Source organism: Anthonomus grandis, chromosome 4 (assembly GCF_022605725.1).
Source record: "Anthonomus grandis grandis chromosome 4, icAntGran1.3, whole genome shotgun sequence".
Lineage (NCBI taxonomy): Eukaryota > Metazoa > Arthropoda > Insecta > Coleoptera > Curculionidae > Anthonomus > Anthonomus grandis.
In genome coordinates, this window is record NC_065549.1 from 41,697,331 (window position 1) to 41,713,615 (window position 16,285).

At 31.8% G+C, this 16,285-nt stretch overlaps 1 protein-coding gene across 2 annotated transcripts; it reads right to left on the bottom strand.

The window, feature by feature from the left end:
- Positions 1–2,083: 2,083 nt before the first annotated feature.
- Positions 2,084–15,121, bottom strand: LOC126734770 (PEST proteolytic signal-containing nuclear protein-like). Of its 2 annotated transcripts, none has more exons than XM_050438494.1 (3): positions 14,753–15,121; positions 14,262–14,524; positions 2,084–2,517 (listed from the first exon to the last, which is right to left on the bottom strand). In XM_050438494.1, the coding sequence occupies exons 1-3, from the start codon at positions 14,774–14,776 to the stop codon at positions 2,394–2,396; spliced, it is 411 nt and encodes a 136-aa protein (XP_050294451.1). In that variant the 5' UTR covers positions 14,777–15,121; the 3' UTR covers positions 2,084–2,393. The 2 variants fall into 2 exon arrangements, with proteins under 2 accessions (XP_050294451.1, XP_050294449.1); XM_050438492.1 differs by having other exon boundaries at positions 14,262–14,514; positions 14,753–15,119.
- Between the last annotated feature and the right edge of the window lie 1,164 nt (positions 15,122–16,285).

The following is a 16,285-nucleotide window of genomic DNA, read 5'->3' on the forward strand; positions in this document are numbered from 1 at the left end:
GCCAGTAAGACAATCTTGGTAGCCAATCCATTGGAACAACGTTCATCGAAGGGAAAAACGTCAGTTCCTGAAACGAAAACTACAAACACAAGATACAACTTTCGTTCAAAAAACTAAAACAACCCAACATGTTCGAGAATAACACACTTCACGCTATTATCAAATTGTGCGCGGCTTAAATTCCAAAATCGAGATATTCTTTTCTTCAATAAGTGATTGCGAGTACGACATCGTCGCATTAACAGAAACATGGCTAGGTGGGGAGGTCGACAGTTCTGAATTATTTCCAGCGGAATACAAGGTACGCCGAAAAAATCGAAGTACAGGTCAATTTATCGCGTGGAGGCGGTGTCCTGGCTGTCAAAAATCCAATAGTGTGCTAACAATAGACACTAGTCATATCTCTAATAGTTTTTCTCACAGATGTAAATACCTCCGCACGTGCGGAGCTATTTACATCTGTGGTTTTTCTTATATAGATTTTATTCTATGTAAAACTTTACTTTATTATAAACCACTATGCTTGTATTCTATATACCTCCAAAATAACCGATGAGAACGACTTTTTAAAAGTTGGCGATTTCAATGTGCCTAATTATGTAAGTAATCAAGGCCAGCAGGATAGAAAGAGCACCTATGTTAATTAATTTTTTGTAATTTTTTGAGTTAAAGTAATATGTTAAATTAGTCTACTAGGCTGTTAGATTTAGTCCATTGCAGTGCTGAATGTAGAGTCAGCCAAGATGAATAATTACCAATTCTCGGTTATTGAGATTTAGGTATACAAATATATATTCTTTTTTAGGGTTAATAATTTGTGGTTACTTATTTTTATATAAGTTTGGGATTATTACTATAAATTATTGAAATATAGTTTATACTGTGATGTTGCGAAGAATATATTAGTTTATGTATGTTTTTACTATATCTTAAAAATTATTAAAACATTATTGTAACCTTTAGCTCTGTAAATGATTTATACTGTTGGCTGTACTGCTAATAATAAATAAATAAATAAATAAATATATAAAGGTTTGGTAGAATCGATTACTAACTACGGAATTTGTATTTGGGGAGCTGCCAGAAGACTTTCTTGAATCCTCTTAAAATCACCCAGAATTTTTTTTTTAAATATCTCTTTCAAAAAGTATAATGCATCCTACCGAATTATTATTCATTATATTAGAATTTATTTTTTGGGTTGGAATTTTTGGTGACCACATAATTGGATCATTTTTCTTACCGGGAAATTTAAATGGAGAACTTTTTTAAATGGAGATTGATTGAAATTATGGAAAACGACCAACGCTATCATGAAGAAAATGCGATATTACAGTAAGACGGGGCTCCTCCCCATTATGCATTATTAGTATGGCATTTTCTGGAGGAAACATTTCCCGGTAGATGGATTGGGAGAAGGGGTACTATCGAATGACTCGCGAGATCACCCGATTTATCTCCTCTTGATTTCTTTTTGTGGGAACATCTGAAATCGAAAATGTATGCTACCCAACCTGAATCGTTAGAAGATTTAGGGAACCATATTGCCATTCATGAATGCCAACAAATAACACCCGATATTCTTCACAATGTCCGGGAACACTTTGCACAGTTACTGTACTATTGTATAGAGGTAAATGGCAAACATTTTTAACATTTAATAAGATAATGCGTAAGTACTAATCAATTAAATTAGATTTTTCTGGAACCCGCAGTTCAGATTTAAAAAACAAAGCGCTATTGTAAAGAAAATTGAATGCCTTTTCAAAAGATGTATCACAACTCACCCCTTCCATTTAAAAAATAAGGGTAGATATCGCCCCCGCTAAGGGATTGTAGTTGTAGGGTTAAAAATTTAAACAAAAAATCCGTTTTCTAAAAAAGATTACTTCTTCAAAGACTTATTTTGGATATTCTTAATGCTATGAACTCATATTTGTATTTCGCGGATAAATTTGATAATATAAAAATATGCCGGGTGTTTCATTTTAAAACTTTGAGTTATTGCGTATTTAATGTTGATAAATAAGAAGTTTAACAGTTATAAAAATCTTCTTCAACACTTTCAAGGGCAATAACAAACTTTTTCTTTTAAAGTTTTTATTCGTGCTAGAATATTGGGAGGATAGAACTATTTCAACAATTTAAAATTTTCTAATAAATTACTACAACTTAATATGTCAATTGCTCTTATTATACACAAATATTGCGTTAATATTATCTATAATTATAGCTCTTCTAAACCTAATAACATCTATAAGTAAGACGATTTGGTTTTCTTGAGTGACAAGTAGATTATTACAGTTTAAAAAGATAATTTGTACCTTAATAAATAATGTCTGTAACCAAAAAATATTGGCAGCCTCATGCATGTATAACTTCTTAAAATTCATCTAATCGTCTGCTCTTGCCGCCTCCATGGCCTCCTTAAGGTTCTTTTCAAATATTTTCTTTGCGTCTGAAAATCCATGCTTCGTCTTACCGAAGGAATTAGGTCCTGAAGAGGTGGGTGTATCTCTAAAAAATATTTTATATTAGCAATGAACTTAATATCTTTATTAAATCTATTAATAATAAAGTAACATTTATATCATTTATATGGGTTTCAGTAACTATATTAATATGAATTTCGCCCTGTGTCTTTTTACCTTTTTTTAGCGCAAGTCAATATGGTTTTACAAAAGGTCTTTAGATAAATGATACGATTTTTTTATTTACTTATTTATCACTTTTTTTTATTAATTTTTTAATATTAATCTCCGTCAGATTTTATCAATTTTAACCCTTGACTTGTATCATGTAGTATTGTCCTATGCTCCTTTTTTCGTTTTTTTTATTAGTGAATACACAAGTGGATCTAATGATGCCTAGTATGGGCGAAACACGTGTAACCCTTTGACTTTAATTTAATAATTTGAGACCTGTGACTTAGAGTTTATTTCATTACTATTTAATGTAAGCCGGTCTCTTTTAGAAAAGATGGACTATTTCTTAAAATTATTTATAATTTACTTTAAAGCGGTGAATGTTGCTGGTAGCAGAGCCTAGGTTTTACAGAATTTAGATTAGTTTTACATAAAAATTAATAAAATACTAAATTACAAACGAATATTAAACAGCGTTCTGTAACTTATTCTAAATTTATTTATTCATTCAGTTATCAACAGAATCCATTCATATTGTATTATAGATATACAGAGTAGTCCTATGGCTATAGTCCTTTATATTAAAATAATAATAAAAAAATATAAACACTCAACTGCTGAGGCTACCAATTCCTCACTCTGAACTTATATGTAAAAAGCAAACATATAAAAACAAAGGAATTTCTCACAAGTAGAGCTTACTATAGTTAGTTATGTTTTCTGTCACGTTAATAACGTTTTAAAAAACTTTTATTTTGACAAGCCGCGATACAGTGTACTCTTAGCAAGAACGAAGATTACCTTAACTTAATATTACAAGTGATTATATAGACTAAATAATGCAAATAAAGCATGAAATACAATATGACTGAGTAAGCATATACATAAGCAAATAATATATATAGGGTGGCATAATTGTGTACATAACTCCTCCCGCCTAAGTCGAAAACAACAGGGATGGTGTGTTGTTTTTCGAGGTACCAGGGGTAGCATCTTTTTCTTCAGCTTCTTCTTTGTCTTGAAGTTCTAGTTCCTCTTCGGTAGACCTTTTCTTTTGGATAAGTGTGTAGATAGCGAAGACTATACAGCATATGGCTAGTATGGTTCCAAGAGTTATACTAAAGCTCCAGGCTGCAGGGTGAATTCTTTCTTCTTCCTCTGGAAGGGGTTTCAAGATATTGGAGCGTTCTGCTAACGATCTGATGTGGTTGAAGTCGATTGAATCTAGTTGAATTGTTTCCTCTGGCAGCTGCATTTCCAAGTCATTGAATGTTACATCCGGTAGATGAAAAGGGTTGGATCTCAGGATATCCTCTTGATTCCAGAATTGTGATCCTAGTAAGCTTATACCGCATTTATATGGTATTTCTATTAAACTAGGTGTATCAATAAAGAATATTTGCTTGTTTTGGCACGTTTGTTGTGCTTTTATTTTGGTGCTAGCAGGAATAGCTAGAACATATTGCTGATTTATGGGATGGATAATAGGGGTAGTGACGTTAACTTTAAGCAGCTTGCAGTTTAGATTTTCTGCTTTTCTTATAAGAGACGTAGTACAGTCATCCACTTGGGGTCCTAGGGCATTTTGACAGACGTATAGGTCTTCAATCAATGGGCAGGCCTCTTCTTGATATTGGTGTAGATCAGTGCCAATTATAAGGTAAGGAAGTTTGGGAATTATAATGGTTTGGTTTGTTGGAATAGCAAACAAGTGGAAAAGTTCGAAGGTTTCTTTTATAAATATAGGAAAATGAATAGCAAAAATTATTTTATCATTTGAAAAACTTACTTGAAGTCCTGTTAATTGATAATAATAATTTAAGTCGCTAAATGATATTAGTCTTTCCTCACCATAAAGGGTAGTTAGATTCAAAATTATTTGTTCTAATTGGATAGCTGAAACTACGGTACTATGTAAGGTATTGAGTTTAGCAAACATTATCGCATCTTCTAAATTATCTAGGAAAGTAATAAAACTCTGGCAATTTATAATTAATTGACTTATAGTATTTTGAAGTTTTAAATATATGGAAAGATCATTAATTGTTTTATTCATTTGCTTTTTGAAAAGGTCAACATGATTTTTTAAAGAGTTTTGATTTTTACTTAAAGTATGTATGGTGTTATTGTAACTGTTAATTAAATCTTTTGTTAATGACATTTGCATATTTATTTCTTTTTTATATGTATTTTGACTATAGCGTAATTCTTCAATTGCTTTGTCATATCTTTCTCCATCATCGGAGTCTAATGTACCAAAAAGCCATTTTGACGTTTTACCTAATATATTTACTAAGCCTCGTTTTTCACGGCTATGTGGTTTAATGTTATTAAGTTTAGTTTTGATTTCATTAATAAAGTAGCTAGCATGTTTAAGCATATCTAATGTGTTAATATGATGTAAAAGCAAAGCGTTAATAATATTTGTTTCATTACAAGCAGCAATTAAAATTTTAAAATTATCTTCTAGTTTAGTAAGCTCTATAACTAATGGTTTAATTTCTACATAATGAAGGAAAGTATGTTTACTTTCAATAATTCTCGCATTTCCTAAATGAAATGGGAATAAAGGGGATTTGATTGGGGTTATGATAGGATTAGTCGCTATCACTGTTGTCGATAATACTTGTAGGAGAACTGCGAAGCTCTTCTGAAGTGTCAGGAGGTTCATTATTTCTAGGGAAAAGAAAGTGTTTTTTAGGTTTTTGTATCATAGATTTATGTACAACTTTCTTGTTTTTAGTAATGATTTTATTACCGATATCTTCTTGAACGTATTCTATTTTCTTACGCGCTTTATCTTTAGTTCTCGAAGCGGATTTATCTGTTACATAGATTTTTGATCCTGATGGAATATCTATAGGGGCTTCTCTATTTTTATTCTGTTTTTCATTTAAACGTAATTTAGTATTAAGAGATTGATTATAGATTTCGTCATAGATAATTTTCAATCGGTCTTTACGATCATTAACATATTTATTTAATATGATCTCATCTGTAAGGTCAAAAGGGTCTAAAGCGTTTGGACGTCCATTTAAGACATCAAAGGGTTTTTGTTTAGTAACACTATGTACAGAGAGGTTGTAACCTGTAATCGCGTAAATCATTAGTTGTTTCATTGTCGCATTTGGGAATTTGAGTTTTAAAACTCTAATGTGATCAATTAAGGTTGAATGGACTCTTTCAATAGGACTATTGCTATTTGAATTTCCGGTAGTAGTGAAATGAATTTTTATTTTGTGAAGTTTACAAAAATCAATTAATAGGGAAGTTTTAAATTCTGTGCCATTATCACAGGTAATCTGATGAGGTAGTCCATGATGACTTATAAAAATTGCTAAATTATCTAGAACTGTAATTGCGTTGCAACTAGGTTCTAAGGGGTAAGCTTGGGCGTAACGTGAAAAAACATCTATTATAGTTAGGAATTTTACGTTAGAAATTTGGAAAGTGTCCATGTGGATGGATTCTAGAGGTTCTCGAGGTGTGGGTGTTAATGAAAATTCTATTTTTGGAGGATGGCGGTCATACTTGGCTTGTTGACATATGTCGCAATTGTTTATATACTGGGTGAGGTCTAATTTCATATTGGGCCAGTAATATAATTTTTTCAGTGACATCATACATTCATTAATACCTCGGTGGCAAGTTTTCTCGTGATGGTTCTTTATTAAATTCATTTGCATTTCTACATTTACTATATCGTTTAAGAATGTATTGGAGATTACTAATTTGTAAGAGTTATGTTTAAATGTTTTGGATAAGATTACTCCTATTTTATTTCCTAAATTGTCAATTTCAGATTGTTGTATATACATGCAGTGTACAACTTTAGGATCGATATATTCTCGGAAAAAGTATACGATTTCGTTTACATAGTTGCTAGTCAAAGTTAAGTGATATCTAATTTTGTTCTCAAAATGTTTTGTTTTAAAGGCACAATATTGTTTATTTGTATTGTGAGTAATTAGAACTTGATGGTTGTAGGTATTTAAACAATTTTCTGTTATAGGTATATTTAATATTGGGTCATCTATTGCTGAGTGAATTGTATCTCCATTTTGTGGACGTTGGTCACGAGGGGGTAATATTTGTATGTCAGAAAGAATTTTGATTTTATTCGATTTTGGTTCTAGATCTAAAGCAGGGTTAAATAGATCTGGTAATTGGTCTAAATCATCTAAAGTAGCGTTTTCATTTGCAATGTATTGATCAATTTCTTCAGTGATGTCTCCAGGGCTTCCAAGTATAGAATCATTTTCTATCATGTTAATCTCTATTCTGGATAGAGCATCAGCATTTGTATTCTGTGTTCCTTTTTTGTATTGGACTTCATAGTCGAATTCTTCCAATTTTAGTCTCCATCGTACCAATCTAGAGTTTGGCTCTTTTAGGTTGAAGAGGTATTGCAGGGGTTTATGGTCTGTGACGATTATAAATTTTCTGCCAAATAGATAAGGTCTGAAATGTTTTGTAGCCCATACTATGGCTAAAAGTTCCTTTTCTATGGTCGAATAATTACATTCAGCTTGGTTTAACGTTCTGAATGCGTATGCAATTGGAAGATCCTGTCCTATTTTTCCTTAACTTAATATGGCTCCTATTGCTATATTTGAGGCATCTGTGGTTAAAACGAAGGGTTTTCTAAAGTCTGGGTATTGTAGTATAGGATCGTTACATAGCAAATTTTTACATGTTTCAAAGGCTTGTATGTATTCAGGGGTGTGTTTTATCACTGCTCCTTTCTTTAGGCATTTCGTGAATGGTTTTGTTAATTTCGCAAATCCGTTTATAAAGCGTCTGTAGTAACCTAATAGTCCTAGGAATGATTTTATTTCCTTTGGTGTTCTCGGGATCGGGAATTTCTGGATCGCTTCTATTTTTCTAGGGTTCGGCTTAACTCCGTCTTTTGTTATCACATGTCCCAGGAATTCAACTTCTGTTCTTAGGAATTCAGATTTATCAAGTTGAATTTTCAATCTTGCCGTTCGTAATTTTTGGAAAACATGGTGCAAGTTTTTTATGTGCTCTTCTAGGCTTGCTGAAAAGACAATAATGTCATCCATGTAGACTAAACAGGTTTTTCCTTGAATATCTTTCAGTACATTGTCCATGATTCTCTGAAAGGTGGCTGGTGCGTTTTTTAATCCGAATGGCATTCTTACGTATTCATAATGGCCATTTTCCACTGTGAACGCTGTTTTCTCAATAGAGTTTGGTGCCATTTCTATTTGGTGGAATCCTGATGATAAATCAATTGTGGAAAAGTATGTACACCTTCCTAGTTTGTCTAGTATATCATTGATGTTTGGCAGAGGGTATCTGTCATCAATTGTTTTAGAGTTGACTCCTCTGTAGTCATTGACAATTCGCCATTTTTGTTTTCCACTTGCGTCAGGTTTTTTACTTACTATCCATATTGGACTACTCCATGGACTTTGGCTGGGTCTTATAATTCCATCTTTCAGCATTTTGTTGATTTGCTTTTGGACTTCTTCCTTGTGTATGAAAGGGTATCTGTATGATTTTGAGTGTATTGGGATTTCATCATGTGTTTTAATTTCGTGTTTGATTTTGTTTGTAAATGATAGTTTTTTAGTTTCTTTATGAAAAATGTCTGAGAATTCTCTGATTAATTTAAAAACTTTTGATTTTTCCTCTTTATTAAGATGGTCATGTCTTATAAATTGGGTAATATCGAGATTCTTATTAGATGTAGTGTAATTATTATGGGATATTTCTGGGTTTGAATTAATTAAATTGTCTAAATGAAAAAAATCGAAATTATCTTTATGGTAATCTGATAAAATTTTACAGTCAATTGGACTCATTAATTCAACAGTAATATTTTCATCTGTGTTATTCTGAATATCAACACGTGCAAAACCATTTTCTGCTGTGCAGAGCGTTTCTGGTATGTATAAAGAGTCGTTTATTGTTCCTTCAGGTATAATTATGTCAATAGTATCATGTGTTGTCACGGGTACCTTTGTGCTTAGAATTTCGTGGGCGTTGACCGTGATTTTAAATGTTGAGTCAGGCTCGCGATATCTGAATGACAAGGTTGTAATACCGTCTGACTTTATCAGCCTTTTATGATATAGGTCAATGTTAAACATAAATTTAGTTAATTCTCGAAGGCCTAAAATACCATCATAATAGTTATGAAAATCATAGAGTATAAAATCGATCGAATCGTTTGTTTGCAATTCTGCAAAAGCTGGAATATTGGCTTTGTAGAGAACTTCTTTTTCTCCAACTCCGGTTTTTAATATCGATGAAAATTGATAGATTTTGTCAGGAAAATATTTTTCAGCTATGGAGGGTCGTAATATTGATGGATAACAGCCAGTATCTATTAACAGTTTAATTGGTGGGTTTTGAATTTCGATATAAGGGAGGCTATTAGTGACTTGTGTATTTACTTCGTATGTTATGTTAGGGTTTTCGAAGGATTGGTAATAGGAAAATTTTCATTTTCTATTTGTAGGTCTGGAATAGGGAATGTATTCTCATCATAAGAATATTCTGGTCCATATTCAAAATCGTTGTAATCTGTTGATGTACAGGGGTCATTTCTATTTGTTTGGTAAGAATTTAACTGATAAGGATTTTCAGTATTATTTCCATAATAATCATCATTATCTTCACTGGGGTGGTAATTGGTTGTGACATTTTCTTCTAGATTTTTATTTTCCATTTGGAAAAGTTCTTGCGAAATGAAATTTCTTGGGCCAGATGGCTTAAAATGATTATTGGGGTGAATGTTAGAATTTGTTGGCATTGTGTAAGATGTTCTGGTTGACATTGGCTCAGGTTTATCAAGGGGTGTTCGACCTGTGGGTTTGAAAACATTCTTTGGGGTACCGAAAACTTGTCGATTGGTTGGAAGAGGTCTCTGAGGCATTGGCCTAGGTTGTATTGGAACTGGACCTTGTGGGAAATTTGAATTTTGATTGAAATTCTGATAACTAGGTGGAATAAAATTCTGTCTATAGTTATGTTGTTGATAAAAATTATTATTTGGGGTTTTAAAATTATTTTGATTTGAATATTGTATATTATTATTATGATTTTTGTGTTGTGAGTTATTCTGTGAATATGCTGGTGGTTTGTGCATTAGTGTTGGTTGTTTGTTATGGTTAATTGGTATAAATGGTTTGTATAAATTTTGTGTATAATGGAAGTTTTCTTCCTCTGATATCATTGTCATTGCGGTTTCTATGCAATCTGGGTTTTTTAATCGGATAATACTTTGTAAGGGGTTGTTTAATCCTCTTATAAATGTTCTTAAACATATAGTATCGTATTGTCTAAGATGAATAAGTTTTGTTTCAGCTGTCATAATATTATCATCAAAACTATTAATTTTTTGAGCTAAAGCACTACGCAATACTTGTAGTCTTTTTGCAAAATCTAATGGTTGTTCATTCTTATTTGGGATAGCTACAAACAAATCTTGTTCAAGGCATTCTATACTACGCTTATCGCCAAAACAATCTAATAAAGCAGTTCTAATATGTGCCCAGGATAATAATTCCATGCGGCAACCTACTAATATTAGTGCACGGTCAATTAATTTCATTCTAATAGTTCTAATAAGGTAATTTTTTAAAATAGGATCTTCTTGGTTATCATATGTTTCGAATAGAAAATCTGCGGCAGAAATAAAATTGTTAAGGGTATTAGAATCACCATTGTAAGGGTGAATTGTATCAACATACATTTTTAAAAGAGTGTAATTTATAGAATTTGATCTTGTAGTAGTCATTGTGTTAGATAACTCGGATTGTTCAGTAATTGTTTCTAAATGCGAATTTTGTTGTTGTAATTTGAGAGTTCTGAAAAATTCTTCAGCTAATGCGTCAACGTTTGGTTCACTCATAGAGTAAAAATAAAAATAATGTTATTAATAAATAACATAAACTTAATTCTAAAATTAATTTTACTACTAAATTATTTGAATCTTTCTTCCTTTACGATAAAGAGAGAGTATATTCCAATAGGATTTGCTCAAAAGAAAGTTCAATGGTAATTTCAATAATATTCAATTGATAAAGATAAATTCAAAATAAGTTTTTCAAATATATGTTTCAATAAAAATTTTAAAATAACAATAATCTTAAAACTAACTTTCCACTCGCTCAATCCAAAGTAAGGGAAAGGGTTTGAAAGGAAATTGGCACTTACCTTTTTCCAATCAGATGAATCTCCGCGTTGCTAAGGTGCTGTGTACGTGCTGCCAAATGGTGTTTCCACTGATCTCTCGTCTCAGAGCGATTCTGATAAGGTTTGATCTCAGCTTCCACGTTCGTATCAGGACCGAAGAGTTGAAACTCACGTTTTTACGATTGATCGTCTCGATGACGTGCAAATCTCAATCGAAAACTGCCCTGATCCTACCGACTGCGCCAGTTATGTTTTCTGTCACGTTAATAACGTTTTAAAAAACTTTTATTTTGACAAGCCGCGATACAGTGTACTCTTAGCAAGAACGAAGATTACCTTAACTTAATATTACAAGTGATTATATAGACTAAATAATGCAAATAAAGCATGAAATACAATATGACTGAGTAAGCATATACATAAGCAAATAATATATATAGGGTGGCATAATTGTGTACATAACTAGTTTAAGGGAATTTTTTAATGATTAGCATTTAAGTATGCTTTATGATTTACATGTTAATCTAGTTTTGTTGTAACTTGTTGTAAATTCTGTGAATTGTATTATGTTTTGACTTTGTCTACAACTTCTATGTTTACATTGACAATAAAGCATTTTTTGAATTTTGAGTTCCAGTCTAGTTTCCAACAAGGCTATAGTTGTACTAGTTGAGAGAGGGGTGCCACAGAGATCCATCCTTGGACTCCTGCTCTTCTCATTTTTTACTGCTAATATAATAAGTGTAATAAAGAATTTTTTATATCAGATATTCAGATTTATATGCCTTGCACTACTACAGATATTAATTAAAATGTAGGCAAAATCAATGATGATTTAATGGTCATTTCTCAATAGGCAAAGAATACCTGCTTGTTAATTAATCCACAAAAAACCTGATTTGAACAAGCATAGTCTCATTCCAATTCATCAGTCTGGCTTTTGAAAGTCTTCTCTTGGATTACAGCAAGGCATTTGACACCATTGATCATTGCATGTTATATGCAAAATTGTCTTACTTGTCTTTAGATGCCACTGTTCTGTTTTTTAGGAGCTATTTGAGCAATCGGTTTGAAGCTGTTGAAATTGATAACAGCATCATCATTTTTGCCGCTGGATAGAGGAGTCCCACAAGGCTCCATTCTTGGTCCTTTATTGTTTATTCTGTATACTAGAGATATTGGACAAGCAATTAACACATCTTGTGTACACCAATATGCTAATGACACTCAATTGTATACCAGTTTTGACAAAGAAGAACTACCTGCATCTATAAAAAAACTTAATAACGATTTAAATTCCATATATTCTTACTCAGCTAATAATGGACAGCTAAAATTAAATCCTAGTAAATGGGCAATTATGCTTTTTGGGCCTAACAAGGACTGGGTTAAGGATAATGTTATAATAACTTTAAATAATATACCATTGCCAAATGTAGATAAGTACAAATATTTAGGTATTATTGTTGATGACAGCCTAAAGTTTGAAAGTCAGGTAGTAAAGGTGGTCCAAAAATCTTTCTGTGCATTGAAAAATTTGTACAAGAGTGGGAAAATTATTAACACAAACCTGAAAGTTAACGGAATCGCTTGTTTTATCACACTGCAATTATGGTGACACAGTTTATTAGCCTCTTCTTAATAGAAATATAAAAAACTGGTTTAACAAAATACAAAATGCTTTTGTGTATGGTTCATTTTTGGGATGAGTGTAAGAGAGCAAATCACTCCAAAATATTGGGAACTTGGTTGGATGAAAATATGTAATTGTCAGAGGTTTCACCTGAGTTGCCTAGCAAAACGGTTACTTGATAGTTCCTATCCAGGCTATCTGTTCGATAAGCTTAATAAAACACATACTGTTTATAACAGAGACACGCATTTTAATGATTTATTTGATGTTCCTAGGCATAGAACAGAACTTTTCCAATGTTCGTTTTCCTATTTGTTAACTAAGTTAGCCAACACTGGTATTTTTCGCAAACTGTATGGCCTACCATTTTTGACATTTAAGAAAAAATATAAGCAACATTTACTTAGCCAAGTTTAAATTGTTAGTTGGTAAAACCAATATACTTACGCCATAGAATGTCAACATTTTTTAGTGATTTTATAAAAGTCATTCCTATGCTTGTGTTACCTTCTGTATACCTTTATAATTAATTTATAACTAATAACAAAAGTATCATTGCTTAGTTAGTACCTTAAGTTGCCAATATGTAAATTTAATCTTATGTATTTTGTATGTATGCTCAGTTAATAACAGCTATGCTGAATTTCGCCGAGTTAAAAATAAAGGCCTATTATTATTATTATTATTATTATTATTATCTTATAGAAACTAATAACCTTCATATAAACATTAATGGAACTATGGTAAATTGAAAAGAAAAAGTTACAAATCTGAGGTTAAATTTGGATCAAAACTTTTCCAGGATACCAAAAAAAAGACAGAATCACTAATCCTTTTAGTTCCCAATTATTTAGACACTGTATATGGACATGGACATGGTCCATGACATCTTATGAAACATAATTAAATCAAGATACAAAAAATACAAAGATTTAGTATCATGTCAGATGTATTCCACTTAGGAAGACATCAGTCAGCATGTTGTAAAGTTCTACAAGCTAAATATAAAACAATGTCAACAAGTGCATAGGGGTTATAAAATACTCAAAACTTTAAAACTTGAATATTTAGCAGAACTTATTAAATTTCATACAGACCAACATGAATAATTTCACACAAAGAAATAATATCAATATTTTTTAAAAAAGATAAAAGACTTAATTGAACAGGAAGTCAATGAAACATAGTATGCAACTGTCTGACAGTTTGTAAACTGTAAATAGTACTTAAGCAATCATATACTATTATATTATTATTATTGTAATTATTAGTTCAATTATTATTCCATTTCTTTTATTCTCAGTTTACTTTTATTATTATTATAAATTTTAGGTATAACTAATTGAAAAGTTAGAATTTTTTTTTAACATTAATATCCAAACAATTATCCACTGACCACTATACAATACTGCATATATAATTGATTAAGATTAAATGAAGTAGGACTAGTGTGTGAACCCTGAGGGATTCAAATGTCTGTCTTTGGGGCAATTAGGTTGATCCAAAGTATACAATAAAATATATCATATAAATAAAGAATAAGCAATGGAGCAAAATAGACTTATAGGACACAATATATATAAACTATCAGATTCAATTTGGTCCCTTTTTTATCCCAGGATAATAATTATAACAATAAATAAAAGCTTCAGTAAAAATGAACAAAATATCTAGACACAAAAGAATTTCCTGAACAGGTTAGAAAACTTTTTTAAAAGGTTGAGCAATAAATATGGTTTATCCAATATTTGGTATGGTTTTAATAACCGACTAAAGTACCCTATTCAAAGTTGCTAATATAAAATTACACAAACCTTCCAATATTTCTCATTCTCATTCTAGCCTCTGGTGGCATTTGTTCAGGTTCGTCATCACTGTCTTGATTAAATACAGCTGCCACAGTCATTTTGGGCTTGTTCGATGTTGGCTTCTGATTAGGATTTAATTTCATCTGAATACTTAAACTCTTCAGTCGGTTCTTTGGTGCCAATCCGATATTTCTCTCTCTGCCATCATCTTTCTTTGAGTCCTGTAGAGGGGATCTGCTTCTTGATCTTTCTCTGCTCCCTAACAAACACTGACAAAATTTAAATATTTATTAGAAGTGAATAAACTAACAAAAATAAGAAATACCATAGTTCAAAGGGCAAGAAATGATTTATTAGGGATAGTTAATTCTGAATAATTTTTAGGATAGAGGCAATTAGATAAAAGAAACTAGAGTAAAGTTTCAGTAGTCTGGAAAGTAAGTAAAATAGGAAGTTGCCATGTTCATATTAAAATTTCTTTCAAACCTAGGAATTACCATTAGAGCTTTTGCTGTCCTCATTAATCTTTCCTGTTCTTGTAGAACTCATAATTCCTTGAATAAAGTTGATTTTAATTGTTATTTAAGGATGAATACATAAAGTAAAAATTACACAAATTAACCACTATCAGCTGAATCAATCAACAAATTTAATATCTGTCTATCAGGAAAGTAGATAAAATATTGAAAATTAGGGCAATATTTTGTATTATAACACCAACACTAGTAAGATTATTGTAATTATTTATTATGAATTATAATTTCGGTACTGACAATATAACAATTCATTAAATTTCATTTAGTTTCTGCTGTTGTTTTTTTCAGCATTTCCTTCATGAAAAATCTTTATTCTAGTGATGCGAAGAGTCCGGATTAATCGTCCGTTCAATCCGAATATCAAATTATTCCGAATCAATCCGGATATCTAAATCGTCCGGATACACGCCGCCCGTTCGTTCGACCGACAATGAAATAAAAGCTTGCACGAAGTGACACGAAGTTCCAAGTTCCACCGGCTAAGAGAATCCGAATTAAATCGTCCGGACAAATAATCCGGCAATCGGCAATATCGTCGCGTCGCCTTGTGTAAACCTATTGCTTTATCTATCCTTATTGTACTCATTTAGAAACATAAGAGACAATATGAGAACGCCCAAACTTTTTTGTAAACAAAGCATTTTTGTAGTGATATTTTGCATAATTTAAAATACACTTGATTTATTACATACATAATTAGCTATTTTAGTTTTAACATCATGTAGAAATGCGTAAAAACGAAATGTCTAATGGGTTGCATAATGCATACCTTATATTCGAAAAACAGCTATAAAAAACGTTTATCGGACGGTCGAGCATCGAGCCCGAAACATGGCATAATTTGCCGAACGGGCGAGACATCGAGCGGATGAATTCATCCGGATGAAAAAACCGAATTTTCAATTCATCCGAATCAATGCTGTCCGGATATTGAATTAATCCGGATTTTTACAACACTACTTTATTCTACTAAAAAATAAAGTAAGATAGGAAAATATAAAAATTAAAATTCTTTTGACTTTGACAGTTTGGCAAGTACTTGTCATTCTGAAAGTGACACTTTTGACAGCACTTTGACATTTTTTTAGGCCCAGTGTCTACTGTAATAACAGCGGACGGACGCGTTATCACGCTTCCTCATTACGCGTCTCTCATCACCTACAACAAGCGACCATACATCGAGCTAATTTTAGCTGATTGTAAATTATAAGGATAAACCAACATGAACAAAAAAAAATTAACAATTGGTGCTTTTCTTTTTCTTCTTCTTCTTCAAGTGCATTGTCCTCGAATGTTGGCAATCATTAGTGCTATCTGTACTTGGTTAACAGCTTTTCTAAAGAGACTTGTGGTCTATATATTTGTGTTCTGTGTCGTCTAGTCTCTTCATACCATTGTCGCAAATTTTTTAGTCACGATATTCTTCGACGTCCGGGTCCTCTGCGTTCGATTTTACTTTCTATTATTAATTTTGCGTTTTGGAGAATGTGTCCA